This window comes from Monopterus albus, unplaced genomic scaffold, assembly GCF_001952655.1.
Source record: "Monopterus albus unplaced genomic scaffold, M_albus_1.0 scaffold69.1, whole genome shotgun sequence".
NCBI lineage: Eukaryota > Metazoa > Chordata > Actinopteri > Synbranchiformes > Synbranchidae > Monopterus > Monopterus albus.
This window is the reverse complement of record NW_018127949.1, coordinates 1,033,006-1,054,087: the sequence shown is the minus strand read 5'-3', so window position 1 is coordinate 1,054,087 and position 21,082 is coordinate 1,033,006. Positions and strand designations below refer to the sequence as shown.

Below are 21,082 nucleotides of genomic sequence, written 5' to 3'. Positions count from 1 at the left end.
AAGGCAGTTATGAGTGCAGTGTTTTCTCAAGAATTGTAATGTAATTGGTGGTGATGGCGAGATGAACCTTCCCGAAGCATTGAAGCCTTCCAGCCAATTAGTTCGCAAAGGGGTTCATTTCTCGAGGCTTCATGCGCACACAAACCCCCCTGCTGGTCAAAGACTAAGACAGGCAGATGTGTTCAGTCATTTTAACTGTATGATGCTCTCAAAGCTGTCCTGCCACAGTTTGGGCGTGAGAATAATGACAGCCATTTAACTATGCATTTTTCTTTTGTGAGCACAAGATAATAACCCATTCAAACCATGTGTTTGGCTGATACATTATAATTGAAGTTCCGTGGGAAGATCGCGATATATTCTGTAGTCCCACCAGATAAATGAAAATATAAGCAAAATCTGTCATTTTTACCGGGTTATATAATTGCAGCCTCTTTCTGACAAGGCATTAGGTATAGTGATAAATAAAGCTATGATGGTAATAGAAGTGACTCTGTTAGTATTGTAGGGATCAAACCTTCGCGGCCATTTTGGTGTAATTGTGGACACCTGGGTAACTTTTTGCGGAGATCTTTATTGGCAGACATGGACAACTTGGTTAAAGTTGGTATTTTTCCAACTTGTCATAATAACGGTATTTTATATAGGCTAAGTAATGTTTGTACGTAAATACCGCAACAAGATTGGTATTTAAATTGGCCTTTCTGTTTGCTGTCAATATCCTTCAGACAAGATGCCGTTACTTCTGGGTATTCATCATAAGAATCTAGATTTGACTGTTAACAGTCTAAACTCGGGTCAGGGCGGCTTTGTGGGGCAATAATTGTGTTTTAGTTGGATCCCCTAGCCACAAACTGCCTTTTAAAGGTGGACACGGTGGAAGTCCTTGGGTCTGTGGCCTGCTCTGCTGAGATGTTGAGGATGGCTACTTGTCTTAAGCAAGGTAAGTAAGACTTTGTCTGCACACAGTACAGTAGGTGTGCCCTGTGTGTTTAGCTTATGTTTGCCTGGAAATATGTTTGCTTTTCATGGGTTTTGGCATTTGCTGCTTGTTAATTTCTTTTGTTCTGCTGTCTTACTGTGCTATAGTTTGAATTCCATGAGTGTTATGGGCAGACTTGCAGTTGTTGGAATCTGTTGACCCACTGCAAAGTCTGTACTAGAGGGTATCTTTGTTGTTTTCCACACAGCCCTTATTTTTTCTGTGTACTGCTGGCTTTATTGTCACTTTAGGTAATCAAGTCAAGAATATTGTCATTATGCATAGCACAATGAAATTTTTTTCCGGCAGCTCGCGGCTTAAAAGACACATTATTTACTTACAAAATTGTATGTCTATAAAAATATGAACATGTAAAAAGGGATGTATGGGACCTAATCAGGTCAGCTTCATGTTTGCAGCAAAAGAGTGTAGTAACATTATAAGGTGCAGCACAGTGCAAATCTCAGTCTTTAGGAGGAGGTGTGAGGTCCAGTGTTCTGTGTCTGTCCATAGGGGGGAGGGTGTGTGGGTGACTAGGGGTTAGGGGGGTGATTGATTTCACAGCTCTGGGGAAGAAGCTGTGTCTCAGTCTGTTTGTTTTAGTCTTTATATTCTTGTACCTTTTCCTGGAGGGAAGAGGCACAAACAGACTGTTGCCTGGGTGGGTGGGGTCTGCAGCAATCTGTCCAGCCCTCTTCTGGATCCGGTCAGTGTATAGTGAGTCCAGATCCAGAAGAGGACTTCCTACAATGCCCTGACTTTCAGCTTCCTGAGGAAAAAGAGCCTTTGCTGGGCTTTCTTCACCAGGTAGGATGTGTTCAGAGACCAGGTCAGGTCAGATGTGATGTGGATGCCCAGGAACTTGATGTTATCCACTTGCTCCACCACCTCCCCTTGTATGAGAAGAGGAGCATGTTGTGTCTTCCTGGACCTCCTATCCACAATGACATCCTTAGTCTTGTTGGTGTTCAGGACAAGATTGTTATCTGAACACCACCTTGTCAGGTGCTGGATCTCCTCTCTGTAGTGAGTCTCATCATTGATTGAGATGAGACCCACTACTATGGTGTCATCTGCAAACTTCACTACTGTGTTTGTGGGGTGAATGGCATCACAGTCATGGGTAAACAGAGTGAAGAGAACTGGGCTGAGCACACAGCCCTGTGGTGTGCCTGTGTTCAGGATCAGTGTGGATGATGTGCAGCTTCCGATTCTCACCACTTGAGGCCTGTTAGTGAGGAAGTCCTTAATCCAATGACACATCACTACAGGCATTTCCAAATTGTGCAGTTTCAGTACCAGTTTCTCTGGGATTATAGTTTTAAATGCCAAACTGAAGTCAACAAATAACATCCTGACATAAGTGTTAGCCCTGTCCCACCTGGAGTATCCTGTGTGCTATTGAGACAGCATCCTCTGTTGATCGGTTCTCTCTGTAGGCGAACTGATGGCTGTCCAGACCAACAGGGATGACGTCCTTGATGTGCTTTAGAATGATCCTCTCAAAGCACTTAATAATTACTGGTGTCAGAGCAACAGGGTGGTAATCATTGAGGCAGGTGACAGCTAGTGGGCACAGGCACAATCATGGAGGACTTGAGGCACACAGGGACTGAAGCAAGATGCAGGGACAGGTTAAAAATGTCCAAGAAAACTCCTGCCAGTTGGTCAGCACATAGCTTCAAAACCCGGCCTGACACCCTGTCTGGTCCTGCGGTTAATCCTCTTCATAACATCTTGATACATTCCTATCTGCTAAGCATTATAACAACACAATTCAAAATCAATGGGTTCAGAAAGCATCTTGCTCTGCTGTGTTTCATATCATAATTGCATCGAAAGTGCTGTTCTATGGATTATGTTGTTGCTGCACTCATTGCCAGCCTTAAACTTTATCTGTGTACTGATGGTCATCTGCTGCTATATCAGTGCTACCTAATGTTTCAGAAGAGGCCAGTCCTTTTCAGTTAGCTGAATATGTCAGTTAGTCATTATTATCTGTTGCCTATCTGACATGTTCAGCCTACAGCTGCATTCCGTAGATGGATTGTTAGTTTTAGATTTCTTCATCTCAGTTAATTAAATGGCAGCCTGTATTCTACTTGTTGCCTTATCTGTATAGACAGGAGAACAGCCATGTGGCCGGCTCCTCTGTATCTAACTTTACTTTGTTTGAATATGTTCGTGTTGCATTCAGAAGTGATCCAAATCTGATCCCCTCCCCAGTCCAAGAGACCAAGAGACTCAGATTAGATTAAATCTGATTTGTTTTCTTATCAGATCTAGGCTGCTAGCATATGTGGCCCTACTGTAGATCTGATGAGCCTGAACAATATGATCAAGACTTACTCAGCAAGAGTCATCATGTTTCTCTAGAAGTTAGCCACTAGCTGGTTGAACACCCGTTTTTATGAAAACCATAGCCAGTGTGTAAACATATCAGAAGGATCTGCTAGCAATAGAGCAGTACAGACTTCAAAATAAAACCTGCCATTGGCAACACAAACGTATATGGGAACAAAAATTTGAAACGCATAGAAGGTTAGCTACACTGGCCTGAAACAGAGCCGACACTGAAAATCAACAGGCATCGGTCGTTTAAAAGGAAGCAGAGAGTAGAATCAAGGAAATGTCATCATCCTTTTTCTCTAATTTTTCATCTGAAGCATCCAGTTACCAACTGATTTCTATAAAGGGTGTGTTGGTCCATAAAAGGAAAGAATGGTCTCTTGTGTCCTTGCTCTTGGCTCCTCCAGTAGCATCCTTGCTCCTTAGGGCAGAATATAAGAGCTTTGGGATGTCCTTCAAGATGGCAGACTAGACAGACTTCCAGGTTGAGTGAGGATCAAGAAGTGAGGAACAATCAGCTAAGGAGATTGGGATTTATCCCTGGTGTCATGCGCTTTATTTTAACTCCAGGTTGCCCTTTGTGGGAGCGTCGCTCTCCGTGGTGCTGGACTCCTGTGTACTGGACAGTCAACAAATTAGTTTTGAGCAGACTGACAGGTCTTCAGGTTACTGTACCATGGAGTCTGAATAGGTTATATAAGTTTGAAGAGAGCTGTGACCACAGTCTCAACAGTTACCATTAGTAACACACTACACCATCATGACTTAAAATCCTGCAGCGCACGCAAAGTCCCTCTGCTCAAGCCAGCACATGTCCAGGCCCGTCTGAAGTTTGCCAAAGACCATCTGGATGATCCAGAGGAGGCATGGGAGAAGGCCATGTGGTCAGATGAGACCAAAATAGAACTTTTTGGTATAAACTCCACTTGCCGTGTTTGGAGGAAGAAAAAGGATGAGTACAATCCCAAGAACACCATCCCAACTGTGAAGCATGGGGGTGGAAACATCATGCTTTGGGGGGTGCTTTTCTGCAAAGCGGACAGGACGACTGCACCGTATTGAGGAGAGGATGGATGGGGCCATGAATTGCAAGAGAGATTTTGGGCAACAGCCTCCTTCCCTCAGTAAGAGCATTGAAGATGGGCCGTGGCTGGGTCTTCCAGCATGACAATGACCCCAAACACACAGCCAGGGAAACTAAGGCATGGCTCCGTAAGAAGCTTTTCAAGGTCCCGGAGTGGCCTAGCCAGTCTCCAGACCTGAACCCAATAAAAAAAATCTATGGAGGGAGCTGAAACTCTGTGTTGCCCAGCGACAGCCCCAAAACCTGAAAGATCTGGAGAAGACCTGTATGGAGCAGTGGGCCAAAATCCCTGTTGCAGTGTGTGCAAACCTGGTCAAGAACTAAAGGAAACATCTGACCTCTGTAATTGTAAACAAAGGTTTCAGTACCAAATATTAAGATCTATTTTTCTATTTTATCAAATACTTATTTCATGCAATAAAATAGAAATAAATTATTTAAGAATCTAACAATGTGATTTACTGGATTTTTTTTGTAGATTCTGTCTCTCACAGTTGAGGTGTACCTACGATGAAGATTACAGATCTGTTTGTTCTTTGTAAGTGGGAAAACTTGAAAAATCGGCGGTGTATCAAATACTTATTTGCCCCACTATATGTATAGTATGCATATATTCTGTAAGACAGGGTTACAGTATACAGTAGGTACGGAAAGTATTCAGACCCCCTTAAATTTTTCACTCTTTGTTATATTGCAGCCATATGCTAAAATCATTTAAGTTCATTTTTTCCTCATTAATGTACACACAGCACCCCATATTGACAGAGAAACACAGAATTTTTGACATTTTTGCAGATTTATTAAAAAAGAAAAACTGAAATATCACATGGTCATAAGTATTCAGACCCTTTGCTGTGACACTCATATATTTAACTTAGGTGCTGTCCATTTCTTCTGATCATCCCAGAGATGGTTCTACACCTTCATTTGAGTCCAGCTGTGTTTGATTATACTGATTGGACGTGATTAGGAAAAGCCACACACCTGTCTATATAAGACCCTACAGCTCACAGTGCATGTCAGAGCAAATGAGAATCATGAGGTCAAAGGAACTGCCTGAAGAGCTCAGAGACAGAATTGTGGCAAGGCACAGATCTGGCCAAGGTTACAAAAAAATTTCTGCTGCACTTAAGGTTCCTAAGAGCACAGGGGCCTCCATAATCCTTAAATGGAAGACGTTTAGGACGACCAGAACCCTTCCTAGAGCTGGCCGTCCGGCCAAACTGAGCTATCAGGGGAGAAGAGCCTTGGTGAGAGAGGTACAGAAGAACCCAAAGATGACTGTGGCTGAGCTCCAGAGATGCAGTCGGGAGATGGGAGAAAGTTGTAGAAAGTCAAAGAAAGTCAACCATCACTGCAGCCCTCCACCAGTCGGGGCTTTAGGGCAGAGTGGCCCAACGGAAGCCTCTCCTCAGTGCAAGACACATGAAAGCCTGCATGGAGTTTGCTAAAAAAAGAAAAACACCTGAAGGACTCCAAGATAGTGAGAAATAAGACTCTCTGGTCTGATGAGACCAAGACAGAACTTTTTGGCCTTAATTCTAAGCGGTATGTGTGGAGAAAACCAGGCACTGCTCATCACCTGTCCAATACAGTCCCAACAGTGAAGCATGGTGGTGGCAGCATCATGCTATGGGGGTGTTTTTCAGCTGCAGGGACAGGACGACTGGTTGCAATCGAGGGAAGGATGAATGCGGCCAAGTACAGGGATATCCTGGACGAAAACCTTCTCCAGAGTGCTCAGGACCTCAGACGGGGCCGAAGGTTCACCTTCCAACAAGACAATGACCCTAAGCACACAGCTAAAATAACGAAGGAGTGGCTTCACAACAACTCCGTGACTGTTCTTGAATGGCCCAGCCAGAGCCCTGACTTAAACCCAATTGAGCATCTCTGGAGAGACCTGAAAATGGCTGTCCACCAACATTTACCATCCAACCTGACAGAACTGGAGAGGATCTGCAAGGAGGAATGGCAGAGGATCCCCAAATGCAGGTGTGAAAAACTTGTTGCATCATTCCCAAAAAGACTCATGGCTGTATTAGCTCAAAAGGGTGCTTCTACTAAATACTGAGCAAAGGGTCTGAATACTTATGACCATGTGATATTTCAGTTTTTCTTTTTCTAATAAATCTGCAAAAATGTCAAAACTTCTGTGTTTTTCTGTCAATATGGGGTGCTGTGTGTACATTAATGAGGAAAAAAATGAACTTAAATGATTTTAGCATATGGCTGCAATATAACAGAGTGAAAAATTTAAGGGGGTCTGAATACTTTCCGTACCTACTGTATATATTTGTCCCCAACCAGCCCCCCCCTTTTTAATTTTTTTTAGCTTTATCATGTTGACTCTGTTTTTCATACTCTATTTTTCATACACCATTCAGAATTTTAAAATCTTTTCAGTGTCTTCCAGTTTTTTCACTTGAGTAGAGCCTTTTGGCTTCACTGTGCAATCAAGCACTTGTATTATTATCTCTTATCTTTGCTGCTGCACTGTTCTGGAGAAGATGTGAAGAAGCATCTCAAAATAACTGATGCCATGCAGTGTTTACTGTGAAAAGGCAGGCACACACTGACATTTGGGCACAACAACAACAAAAAGAAAGTAATAAAGTGAAATTGCTGCTGCTCTCCTGGTTAATGGAAAAGGTGAAATCCACAGAGTAGTTTCAAGGTGCTGAAACAATGTTGTTGGAGAGGTCAAAGTTGCAGTAATTAGATGTGTGATCCCTACCAGGCAGTGCTGCTATGATTGAACTGTTTTATCAGTATCCTGTTTAATCTGTGCCAAGGGTGCACATTTGGATTGAGTAGACCTGCAGTGGTTTTATAGTTGTGGGAGGAAGAGTGTCAAAACAAATCTCCAAGTCCTCGGGACTTTATGGCAGGGGAACAGTAAACCTGGGGAGCTGTAATATTTATCATACGTTTAATGACAGCTATTCTTGTCTCAATGCTTCAGCAAACTACTGTGTGCTGCATTCATAAAACCCGAACAATTAAACTGTGATTGGCTAGTTGACAAATAAGCAAGAATTTGTTTTTTTTTCCACCCTCAGAGTAACCACAAAAGGCACATAGTTATACAGCCCAGTATGTTAGTATTGTTCATTTAGTTTTTTTTTATCTACACTTATGTTTTTCTGTACAACAGCATAAAATGATTACTTGGTATGACTGACTCTTTTTTTTCATATCTACTTATAACAGGTGGTGGAGGAAGTACCGAGATTGTTTACATAAGTAAAAGTAGCAATGCCACAATGTAAAAATACTTTGTTACAACAATTAAGTCTTAAATTAAAAAATGTTACTTAAGTATATTTTGATGCAAGTACTTTGTACTTAAAGTACCAAAAGTAAAAGTACATATTATGTACAGTAAAATGGCACATTTTACATTGATGTACAGTATATCATATTATTTAATTATAACTATTGATACATGATTATCACTTTAATGCTGTAGCTGTAAAAGTGGAACTAAAAACGCTACCTTATAATTTGAAGTACTGCTGGGTAGTTTTTGATTTTTCCACTAAGAATCAATAAACTCTTATGATCATACTGTAATTGTATAGTCTGATTCTAAAAGGTGACTGAAGTTATCCAATAAATGTAGTGGAGTAAAAAGTATTTTTGCCTCTAAAATGTAGTGAAGTCAGAGTATGAAGGAGCAGAAACAGCAAGGAGACAAAATGTCCTGTCCCATTTTCACTTGATTTATCAGACAGTGTAAAATCTTAGTTAATTCCCCTTTTAAAAAAAGGGATTTCTTACCCCATTCCCCACACTTTCCTCCTGTCAGTTAGAATGGACAGTTGTCATTTCCATCTCATGCATAACATTAGGACGATATTTGGGCCCTTTTGCTTCTGTGACAACTCTAATAAATCTTAGGCTCTGTCTAGGTCAAGTATTCCATCACTGTGCCAGAACAGGTGTGCCCGTCCGCTCAGACGTCTGTCCTCTGTAGGCTGCGTCCTTGTCCGCCTGTGTCACTCCACACAGAGACTGATGTGATCAGACTGGCAATGGTAGTCTGTCTGCCTGGTGCTACTGTATTTTGTAATCCAGCTTTACTGGAGTCTCCTACAGTAGGTGCTGAAAGAGCAGCCAAATGGAGTGATAGGAACCAAAAACAGGATGGATCATTTGCTGTTCATTGTAGAAACCAGTATGAGTCACTGTTCACCATTTTTATTTCATCGGTTTGGTAAACACTGAACAGACAAACCAAAATTTCAAACATTTTTCATGGCTACTTGTACATAAAGGTGGCCTTCAGTGTGAGTTGTCGTTAGGTTTGTGCTGGTAATATTAGTAGGTCCAGCTTAGCCCAGGTTGTTCTGTGTGACCAAAACTTTTTGAACCTTTTGAAAAACAGTCTATAAAGGAGGAGGATGAAAATGCATCATTAGAGGCTTTAGTTTAGATGACAGGGATCATACATGGAAGTGACACATTTTATTCACTTTAGAAATGGTAAGGATATGTAAAAGAAGCATTCAGTGTTTACTGTCATTATGTTGTACATTCTTTGAATGTCGTTGATAGGGTTAGGGTGTCATTAAATATATAATAACTGTTTTCATCTCCATTTGCATCAGCAGTAATTGCTAATAATGAAAGTCTGCTTTTGTCTTTTGTGGTTCACTCTACTCGTAGGTTTGTACACACTTTATTTATCAATCCCTTGTCCACTCGCTCTCTGTCAAGATACAAAAACATAAAAAAGCAAACTGGCACTTTAAAATTCTGGATCAAATCAACAAAACATTTGACTTTGCAGCTATTAAATATTTTTCTTAAATATCTTTGTTCTCTTTGCTGCTACAGATGATTTTATTATTAAAAATGAAAGGTTCTGGCCAAGATAACAATTATGCACTTAATCACACAATAAAAGCCTTTATCCACATGACCAATGAAACATACCCCATCACATTTTCTAAATCATAGCAACACTGGATAGAGCTGAGAGGCCTCAGTCGTCAGATACTAACATAGTCTCAACAACATTACAGACAGTATGTCACAAGCTAACGGCAGCATACTGTAATAAAGCGCACATTTCATGTATCATATGTACAAAGTGTTATTTTTAGGGTGATGTGATTAAAAAACACCATAACAATCGACTCAAGCTACAAAATTGATCTATCTGATCTAAAATGTAGACGAGAAAACTGTCACTTTGTCCTTTGAGGATACTGGGATGTAATGTTACATGAATCACTTTCCATACTGTGCAGTTATGAAATGTGTTAGTCCAATGTGACATCAACCCTTTTAGATCAACACTTTGTTTTCCTTTTCTTTCACTAAATCAACTTTATTGGCAAGACAAATCATAGCACAGTTACTGTAAGCAGAGAATGAACCACATCGTCCTCAAAACACAGTTCAGCACAGTGGCAGTCAAATGTGTACTGACTGCACACACTCCAAAAGAAGTGAATTTATTCACGTAGTTATCAGATCACAGGGTTTTACTTCCCCCCTCAAAACAAAAAAGTATTTTAAGTGTGAGTTTTGAAGTCACCAAATTGCCCCCACAAGGCATGGAAGGCAAATGAGATGATAATCTCTGCGACAGCTTCAGTAGGTCTGTTTTCAACACAGTCAACATGGACTCCAGTTGCTTTTTTCCACTTCTAGACAAATGTAGGCGTGACACTTTGAAAAATGGTTAAATTAAAATGAGCTGAATCTTTTCTTGAGATAAGAGCGTTGAGCCACAGTTGTTACATCCTACAAAAGCTGGAAACCTTCAAGTGGTAATACTGTTGGTGTAAAAGCAAAGGCCAGGGCCAGGAGCATACTTGAGGGAGGTAAGCAGGTGAGTTCAGCTGGTGAGCTTCTAGCAATGGCATGTGAATCACTGGACTCGTCCAGGTCATGGTTCTGACGGAGAAAGAACCACAGAGTTTGTTACACTGTGTTGAAAATAAATATTTTGAAATTGATAATTCATATACAGTATGTCAGTTCCTTTTCATTGATATTACAGAAATATTTGATGGAAGTCACACGGCTGGAAAACTAATTTACGTTGTAATTTTATTGTAATTTTTTAAATTCATTTCCATGCACTTGTTGTTCTATGTGCATTTACAATTTGTACATAAAAGGCCCAAGCTGAAGCACTGAAAATCTGAAAAAGAAGCGGAAATATTGCTTAAAAATTCGTACTCTTGGCTGAGATAGAAAAGTTGGTGTATCGTTGAAAACAAAAAGTGACAAGGTGATATGGAAACAGACACTGACTCTCACAAAGCGTGTAAATGTCACTTGGTGAAGATGAAAAATGGCATCAGATATTTCCATCTTGTTTCCATCATTTGTGGTTTGATGGTTGCTCTTGCAGTGACACCATCTTGTTGTGCCTCCTTCTTTTGTGATGGCACCTGACTGGAGAATTGGCACAGCCACTGTCTATGTCACTGGGTAGTGGTGGATGGAAATGCACATACCCTATATTCACATTTTATTTTTCTGGAAATTCAGCCAAATTTTGCACTAGAGTATATTCGGATGGTGACCAATGGTACCCGGTTTCTTCAGTGTTCCTGCATCTGTTAGCTGTTACAGTGAATTAATTTTTTTAATTGTGAAATGTTGAACTCTGCAAAGATAATTGATCCATATAAAAATGTCTAAGGATTTTAAAAAAACTATTAGTAGTGACCCCACTGTTATTTTTAAAAATCATTATTATTTAGTAGTTTGGGCTCTAAGAGCGACCGTGAAAAGAACATATAAAATAAAACAATACTTACCACACAAACACCAGTATCCACTGTTTGATTTGACACAAGTTTTTGGGCCTGGAAGGATAAAAACAAGCTGCAGTTAAAGAAAGTGCACAGGTTCTGAGATTTACAAGGTCAGGCAAAATCATTACAGCATCACCACACATTCTCACTGCTCCAGTTGTGCAGCACAATAACATTTAGATTTTGTTTCCACCAAATCCTGTAGTTTAGGCCTACACAGATCTCTTGTGTATAATTACCTTTCTCATACAAGATGTGAAAGATTTAAATGTGTTTGTGCAAAAGTTTGTGAGCTTGCCTGTTTGTGGAAGCTCAAGGTTATGTGGGTTTAATCGATTTAAAACTCTGAGACTGTGCCAGGCCTCTTCAGCTATACACAGAAACAGCGCACATGCATAAACAAATACACAGATACAGAGATGTTGTACAGCAAATGATAAAGTGACTCTCTAGTGGTTTGGGAACATAAACACTCCACATGTTGGAATTCTGTGAAGCAGGATTCCAGAGAAGAATGATTCATTGCTCCATAGGTCGTCTCTCCTGGAGAATGTTTTTACTGGTGATAAATCATATTATCGCTATTAAAGACCAGTTGATAGAATCTCTCACTTAAAATATGTGATATCATCTGAAAAAAATATGGCTCCATTGTGTTTATCAGTGGAGAATAGCAGAGGTCTGAGGTGTGCTGGTGAGGCCAAAAAGTAGCTGGAGTACAAACAGTTGAGGGGAAAAAAACTACAACTACCATTAAAAATGATGATAATGTCACAGCGAGGTCACTTTAGTAGCTGTTTTGGAGCTTTTCAGAAATGAACTCGTGACCTCTACTTATGCTGTGAAGCTTGAAGTTTTGTGGAGACGCTGTTGTGTCACCAAACAGACACAGTCAAAGCAACTCGTAACTAATTATGCAGCTGTTTGGAATTAGTGATTTATATTCAGCGCAAGTGCATGAGGTAGAGAGATGTTCACTGACGTGTGTGCCTTATGTCAGCAACCATACGCAGCAAAGCTGCAGTAGTAGAGATTTGTTTATATACTTCAGTCTTTCCCTGCCCTTAACCATCCAGTATTTAGGGAACAGAAGGCGTGTTATATCTTTATAATGATACTTTGTCCCTGTGGACACACACAGTCACAGACACCCCTGTAGGTTACTTCTGATGTTACCGTGGCAACCAATTAGCTTTGACATGACGGCTTTGGAAACTCTGACTCCTCAGTGATGTCTCATCTTTCTGCCTGGGAGGGGGGGAATCTGTGCATGCCATCATAAAACCAGCCCTGAACCATCACGGTGACAGAGCTAGACACCGGACACTTAGACATTATCATTTCTTAAGGTACAGCACTGGGCAAAAGTGTAAGTCCACCATTCGATTTATTGTTTTAGCAATGTTATGATGACTCTATGTTTATTTCTCAGTCTCTTTATCAAAGTACAACTAGAAAATACAGGAAATGCATACACACTATTAAAAAAACACAAAAAAACAAAGTGGACACTCCAGATGTGGTATCAGGCTGTTCTAAAGAAATATGAAGAATCCAGAGAGGTCAAGGACAAAACAGGAGTGGACCAAGAAAACTGATCTGATGAGAAGTTTCTTTGTCTTGACTTCAGACTGTAGAAGCCAGTTTGTTCTGAAAATGTTGTGGTGTTTAATATTGTGTACATTTTTCCTATATTTTCTGGTTATATCTTAATGAAGAGACAGAAATAAATATAAACTATAATTACAACCTGCTAAAACAGAAAAACTAATGGTGGGCTAAGACTTGCACAGGACTGTGTCTTAGATGAGCACAATTGGAGACAATTATCCTCTCTGTTTCTTTATCTACTATTATATCCTGAAATTTTACATCAGTGTTATTGTTTGATAAAAGCTACACCAAACACACAAAGGCCAGTTTTAAAACTTTTTATGGTTAAAATTTCACCTGTAAAGTCCCACAGATGTGATATAATGAGTTGCCTTCCAGTTTGGTCATGTCTGTCAGTGCGTCCAGTGCGTTACTGCTTCTCTCTTTGCCCCTCCGAGTGATGCTGGACTCTGCTGCAGTAGGCTGAACTGGGGGTTGAGGTTGCCAGACTCCAACATCAGTACCGTTGCCAAATGCCTGGATGGCGTTACCTGCAAAAAACAGTGTACGGCTTGGTGACATGCTTGATCCTGTACATACACAGAAGATACAAGGAATTGACCAAGTGCAAAAAAATGCTAGAATATACAAGAAATGATGCATCCAGTGCCATGACTTTGATTCAGCTGTAAATTACATGTAATGAACATTATCATATAACATCCAACAATTTAGGTGTCCTCAGTCCTTGCCTCTGAAATAAGTGGCATGGCCAAAAACCTTTTAATGTCCACCTAAAGGCTGCTTATACTTGATAATTCAGATAATTAGGTAGGAAGAGAAATGTTCTTCAAGAGCCTTTTTAGCGGTGTCTGCCTGTAAAAGCTATGATTCACAAAACTGTACAGAAATGATCTTAATAAACGGTTGAAACAAGAAAACTCCAAAAATAATTTATATAATGTTAATTTCTCATCAATTTGAAATTTAATTTAAGATGCATTTTCAAAAGTAAAACAGAATGTGGGCGAACACTCCTTTTTGATTGGTCTGGTGTTTAATCATTGTAAAGACCAACTGTCAGACATGATAGACCATCACATTCAACTCGATCTGTTTCAAGCAATTACTATTTCAAAAGAGCAACTTAGGTCTGGACAATGCAACTAAATCTGATTTAATGCAGTGAAGAATAGTGCAAGATAGGATCACTGAATATGGGAACTCACGTAGGCAGCGGTTGTTGGTGAAATACTCAGCAAATTTATCACAGTCTGGCTTGCTGTTCCCGCTGCTGCTGCAGTCGCACCATGGTGACAGGCTAATGCCGAGAGCGCGCACATAATTTGGTGTCATCACCGTACCTGCATCGTTAAAGAAGTGACGAAGACAGTGTAAACTGTAGTCCCATTATTATAGTTGAAACCCTCTAATAGGACAGCTATTGTACTGTAGGTAAGCTAACCAGGATGAGGTTATTCAACATCATAGGGAGCTTTTATCCCATTTACACATTCTACAGAACTTGTGTTGACTTGCAATATACCTCACTGGTGATCTGTGTTATGATAACCATCATTTGCAAATGCTATTAGCTTTAGTGAGACTCCACTGGTGACTCCACCCTCTGCCTTTACAGAGACACAGCAACCCGCTGCACCATGATAAGCTTCACTGACTTGTACTCTATCCCACTAAATGATATGGCATCGCCAGTTACGTCTGTTCCACAACATATACATTATTCTAAGACTTAACTATTCACTTTACTGGCTCCCTGTTCATTTTTAGAATTTTAAGTTATTGGGGTTTGCGTTTTAAGGCACGTCACTGTTCAGCACCTCTGTATCTTGCTGGATGTTTACAGTGTTGGCTGCCAGTGAGATCACTGAGGTCAGACACTTCTAGAGGGTTCAAAGTCCAGGTATAAATGTTGGGATAATCAAGCTTTTGCTGTGGCAGCACCCACAATATGGAAGAGCTTATCTATTAATATTAGATCTGCCACAAAATTGTCAACTTTCACTGCTAGAGCTTGACACATCTGTATTTTGAATATTTTGTTTTGTTTGTGTTGTTTATGCCTTTATATGCTTCATTATGAATTACTTTGGTCAACATACTGTTGTTTTTTTAAAGTGCTATAAAATTTTTTATTTTATTTGAAGTGCTGTCAACAACATGATGTCAGCAGAATCTTTCCTTTAATGAAAACTGCTGATGGAATACGTGCACAATGCTGTGGTAAATGAACTGAGATGATATTTACACCCTACAGATTTGCAGTTTATTGACTGTGATATCATCCGTCTGGCAGCTTGGTTGATGTGGTGCCTTAACCGCCACTTACTGAACTTTGCTTGCTAGTTAATGTCTGGACAATTAATTCTTATTCTAGCAGGTTAACGCCTGCAAAGAAGCAGTGAGTGTTTATGATACATTGCTAGTATGTGAAGAAAATGTAGTCAGTGTTGTCATGTACAATAACAATTGCATATTTTTCAATTTGACACTTTCCTTAATCAGTCAATATTAATGAGTGGATTGTTCAACCATGGCTGTATGGTGACTGTGTTGTGGTGAATGATCCTTGTACTTTGAGCTCTGAAGAACTGGTTTAAATTCTGTGCTGCTGTTTTAGAAGAAGAATCAGCTTTTCACACTTTTAATGGGCTTCTGTTTGCTTTTGGTTCAGGAAAAACAATCTTTTATACATCACTTCTAATCAAGGTGACAAAAGCTTCACACAGCACAAGGAAAAAAAAAAGGAAAATCAAGATCGGAGCAGAGATTGGCTGACAAATGATGTGTATTACTTGGAAAAACATCTGTGAATTATGTTCTGCTCATTTCTTGTTTACTTCCCACGCTAATCTGAATAAAAGCCAAATCAAATCATAAGACACAAATCATAACAGAACCTGATGGTGTTTCTTATCAGTCTATAGTTATCTGTTCTCAGTCTATTCTGAAGCCAATTTTAAACTGCATCAGAGAACAACCTACCAATAAGACCTGAGTAAGACAGCAGGCAGTCCGCATAGTTCTCCCTCAGACAGCCGGAGATGGAGTGAGCTTCTGGCTGACAGTTGCTGATGAAGTCTGCCAGTCTTGACCTAAAAAGCAATAGATACAAGTTATATGGTAGATGCTAATTTCCTGATGCTGTTATTAGATACTAAGTTTATACTAGGCAAGTGCCTTGTCAGATTGGTTGAGTAATTTAATGTCACATACACAAAACAGTTTTCTATTTTTTGCAGCCATTTTACACAATTGTAAGGTTTCAAAGAAAAAGTGCAGAATGCAAAATATAGAGTTGGGGTTTTGGATGAAAACCTATTTATGTAGTAACTCCTCTTTGATCACAGCCCTGAATTAAACTGGCACAACCTCATGTTCAGTTTTCAGTGTGTACTTTGCGCTAGAACAGCAGTTATCCTTTCTTAAAATAGACCTTCTGAATTACTACTGAGACTCTCTCTGCAGGTGATATGCGCTTCCTAGAAACTGTAATTGGTTTTTCAATGTACAGACATAAAAGGAGACAAAGTTATTGCTACACATGCACACTGAGAAAAAGGATGAAGCCTGTTAAGGAGCTGTCTTGCCTCCTTACCTGCAGATGTAGTTAGTCTTGCATGTGTTCTGAAGAGACAGGCAGTTTGGTTTATCTTTATCCTCGTAGGAGCAGACGGGCACGATGGTTTGTCGTCTGCGTTCTGCGCATGCTGTCTGATCCCCTGCTGGGCAGGAGCAAAACAGCATCCCATAGCTGTATCTAGTTGGAACCTTAATTTTGGAAAGAGAGGAGAAAGAACATATGGCACTGGTGGTGTTTTATTTTGTGGGCAAAAAAAACCGCCATTTCCTCTCAGGTGTTCAGTGATAGCTGCAAAACTAATCTTCCTTGCCATCTAAAGGAAACACCAACTTCTAAATCCACCTGCACTTGAGTAGTTGAGTATCTTAGTTTATCCAGTTTAAAAATGTTTTAACAAAGTAATGGCTAATGTGAACATGGCTCAAACACGCAGCTGCAAATGGCTCTGAAAGTGAACATGCTTCATCACCTTGTCAAAGAACTGTCGCAGAGCTTTGTGGCATTTGCGCTTGTTGCAGACCTCAGAAGCAGACACCCTGCTAGCACATGGATTGATGTAAGCTGAACGGTACTTCTTACACGTGTCATTCAGGTTACAGGCTTTGGCAGCATTCAGACAGTTGTTCTCCTTTGTGGATGCAGGCTCAACTAAGAGAGAGGAGAGAGACATAATTTCTTATTTCATCATGAAATAATTATTGCTTTCTTGTACAGGTTATTGTTTAAGCATCATAAATGATCAGTGCTTAAAAAAGGACATAGTGATCAGTGCATTATATGAGAGGATACAGTACAGCTGCTGAAAAAGATGCAACATGTCAGTGGAAAAAAGAAAGAAAGGCCTCATGAGGAAATGTCCTGCAGTGCAGTTCTTTAAAAGGAATTTTAACATAAAATTCTCAATTCCACCATCATTTACACTATGTAATAAACTATGTAACCCCTTACCCTGGGATTGGAGCATGGATCAGGCTGCATATTTCTGTCCGAACCCAGACCCAGACAAGCTTGTAGTGTATATAGTGCTCAAACCTGACCTGAGCCCAGCACAGTTGAGTTGCCCAACCATTTTGCCCCTTATCATTAAACAAAGCAGACATTTGAGTGCTCCAGTCATATAGCCTAAAGTTTGACCTAAGTGTCCGAACCCAAACTGGACCTGAACATAATTCCCATCCAAACCCTTAGGTACCATCGGGCATTGGTGGGCTCGGTTTGGGTATCCACACTCTGCTTGGATCTGTCACTGGCTATATTATAGGTTAAATCAGCCACACATGGGTAATTTCTGTTTAGTCCAAAGGACGTCTCTAAGAGTCTCTTAGTTGCATTGAAAAATATTGTTTTATCATCATGTAGGCCTGTGGATAAATGATCTGAATTATTGTGAAAAAATTTCCACGCCAATGATAAACTGTAAACTGAATAATTTTTAGTACATGCATCTGTTCTGCATGTAGGCCAACCCTCTGCACAGTCACCCTATTAGGCTACTGCAAAAGGCTTACAGAGCTGCCACATGTAGGGCCAAATCAAGGAAAATGCACGTCTGCACAAGACGAGAAAATTGTGGCAAATAGAGGTCCCATAACTTCAGTGATTTGGAAACGATTTAGGCTTCTAATGCTGGATAAGCTGCAGATATCTTCTGTAAAATATGCAGGTGAACTGTATCATAGGAAAAAACCTTTTCCACCATTTGCAAAAGCAACTTTACCAAAACCCAAAGTCTTTGCTCCTAAACTGCAGCGCTGGCACCCAAACCAGCCACTTGTGGTATTGTCAGTTCAGACCGCAGCAGCAGCAGCAACAGCGTGTGACATAGTCTATGGCGTATGACCAGAGCTCAAAAAGCAGCAGGGACACAGTGACTGCAATTCTGTATTTATATGGTGAAAGACATGGTAACATTTTGTTTCCTTCTTCATTAATGGTAACAAAAAGCAACCGTCTGAGAGCTATCAGCCTTGTAGAATACAGTCGGGCTTTGCAAACAACATTATACAAATTGTGTGAATAGATCTTTTACAGTGGATTCATTATAAGTTATTGCACCAATTTGTTGCTCCATTTGTTGCAGTCGCACTGCTACATGTTTGAACTCTAAATCCTCTGGCTAAATGGTGTGCTTCAGACTCTTATCAGATTCTTCTCTCAGACCTCATTAGGTTTGGCCTTTATGATCCGACTCCTTTATGTGCAGTAGAAAGCCCTGGTTACACCACAGTGCACAATCACTCCAAGGTGACCTTATCACTCTGCATTAGACAAGAACTCAAACCCTTAATATTGAGATCATTACCTAAAAGGACACTACTTGTATTGCTATATTCCGTTACATGTTTGGGTGACTGCTGCTGTTTTTCTTGTCGCCTCTTATCATGTAGCTCAAGGGCGATTTTGTTGTCCTCAGCCTTAAAGAAAATGCGTGTTTTAAAAACACATGCTCAGATACAGTTCATTTTCCTCGCCTTGAGTTATGTAACCCGAGTCACCTGTCTTTGCTTCCATTCCACTATGCCTTTCTTTTCATCACAGCAAAAGTGCTCTGTGCCTAGCATAATGGCTCTCACACCCCATTTTCTCATTTGTTGTGGTTAAAGTCCCTCCTGCTCGGCTGACTTGAGCACGGTAACACAAACTGTATCGCCAGCCTCGGCATGGAAGAATGAGTTCTGTAATTCTGCCTTTGGAGGTGGAATGAAAGCTCACAGCACACTTTCATGCACCACAGAATGATTAAATCCGAATACATTTTTGAACCTTAATCACATATTATAAAACCCATTACTTACAACTGACAAGTGCCTAGAAACGTAGGCTGCGATCCTTTAGTAGTGGTTTGTAGCTTTTGGGCAATAGGTGGGACCGTTTTTCTTCAATTACTGTCACCTAGAGTTAACACACTAACCTTAGTTGTACTAAAACACACTTTATAAGAAGTTCTTCTTTTGAGGAGGTGGATTAAACATGGCTGTAAAGTGTGTGTGCATGTACCAGTAGCTGGCAGCCCAAGCTGAGTGTGACTCCAGATAGACGTAAACAGCAGGAAAAACCTTCTCTATCAGGAGTGTTTTTTCCTTTAATAAGCTAGTTTTCTGTTTTCTCTGTTTGATGAATAAGTTCACTGCAAACCATGTCACTGTTTTTAACATTACACTCAGGTTAATGGGAGAATCATTGGTGATGTAGCAAAGTTCAAGAGAGACATTCATTTTTTTTACTTAAGAAATTTTGTGCAGTTATGATATATGATATGTGGGTAACATCATATCCAGTTAAAAGGCCACTGGCTTAAAGAAAAACAAATCTCATCTAGCCTTCTTAAGTTGCAGCCCTGAGCAAGGTCACTATGTTTCCAATTGTCAAGCCAGCACACCAAACACCGGAATCTGACCCTTTGACCTCTCACAGGTACATACAAAAGGCCTTTTGAAGGACTGCAGCCAGGAAGGGTTAAGTACAGATCTCAAAGGGGAGGTTAATTATGGTGCCCTGGTGTGCTGTGTTCATTAATACAGGGAATGTGAAAATATGAGAACCTGATGTCTCCAGGTTTATTAACACCCTAACTTATCAAATGCTAGGCTCAGTGGTATCCTAGTATTCATGTGCAATGTCCTAGTATAGGGGGTTTCAAAGTATGAGAAAGTGAGCTCCCCCCTCAGAGAAGATCATGAAAATGAGTATTTTTATTTGTGGTACTTTAAGTATATTTTGACGCCATTACTTTTGTACTTAAGTAGCACTGTGAATTTAGGACCTTTACTTGTAAGAGTATTTTTACACTGTAATATTGTTACTTTCTACTTAAGCAGGGAATTTGAGTACCACTTCCACCAAGGATACTGGTAAATGATGCCCATTGTCCCTTGATACTTCTAACTGGGTTTAATAACTGACTAATTAATGTAAATTTTCTAAAATGTTTTCCTTTTTTCATATTTTAGCCTCATGTTTTTTTTGAATGCAAATAATCCACCATCTTCATGCTGCTTTGTGCTGCATATGCTTCATAGTCTTTCACTGCTTTACTTAATCCTTCTAAATCTACCCCGCCACTTTCTGCCCTCTTTGTCATCTCCCATAATAGAAAGAAAACGGTGGTGGTCGAAGCCTTTTTCTTCATGGTACCCTGCCTTCTATCAGGCTTCCTGCCAACACCACTAAATCCTCGCCAGTGTCTCAGTATTTATGACCAGACCCAAGACCCATTCATTATTAAGTGCACCCATATAATTAGCAAAATCTCACTTAGCTCCTATTGCCCCAGCTATTTTGTTCCTCCATTTAATCCTTCACAGTTATGATTCTGATATAAGTTCACAAGGATGCTGATGTTGGAATGTCAGACAATAAGTTGCCAAATGTTATGCATGGAATGAAAATTCCTACAGACAAAGCAATAATGATTTTATGATGATTTTAATATCAAGTGATGGCCTGAGAAAGTTACTCAAAATATTCTTAAGTTTATATTTGAGCTGTTCATTCACATTTCCCCATAACCCTCTTCTGTCTGACCATTTTCTAATAACTTTTGAATTTCCATTAATGGATTATACTCTATGTGGGAAACAATTCCACTACAGTAGATGTCTATCTGGCAATGCTGTTACCAAGTTTAAGGAAATAATTCCATCTTTATCTACTTCAGTGCCGTTTGCCAACACAGTGGAAGGAGGCCA

At 40.1% G+C, this 21,082-nt stretch overlaps 1 protein-coding gene across 1 annotated transcript in view; it reads right to left on the bottom strand.

The window, feature by feature from the left end:
* Window positions 1-8,650: 8,650 nt before the first annotated feature.
* Window positions 8,651-21,082, bottom strand: part of gfra1b (gdnf family receptor alpha 1b) — a 20,681-nt gene continuing 8,249 nt past the window's right edge. The window contains exons 4-10 of the mRNA XM_020604949.1: window positions 16,864-17,042; window positions 16,410-16,582; window positions 15,797-15,906; window positions 14,020-14,154; window positions 13,148-13,341; window positions 11,201-11,248; window positions 8,651-10,325 (exon numbers count right to left, since the gene is read on the bottom strand). Coding sequence (XP_020460605.1) covers window positions 10,173-10,325; window positions 11,201-11,248; window positions 13,148-13,341; window positions 14,020-14,154; window positions 15,797-15,906; window positions 16,410-16,582; window positions 16,864-17,042 — 992 coding nt within the window. The 3' untranslated portion in view covers window positions 8,651-10,172. The remainder of the gene's footprint in view (window positions 10,326-11,200; window positions 11,249-13,147; window positions 13,342-14,019; window positions 14,155-15,796; window positions 15,907-16,409; window positions 16,583-16,863; window positions 17,043-21,082) is intronic.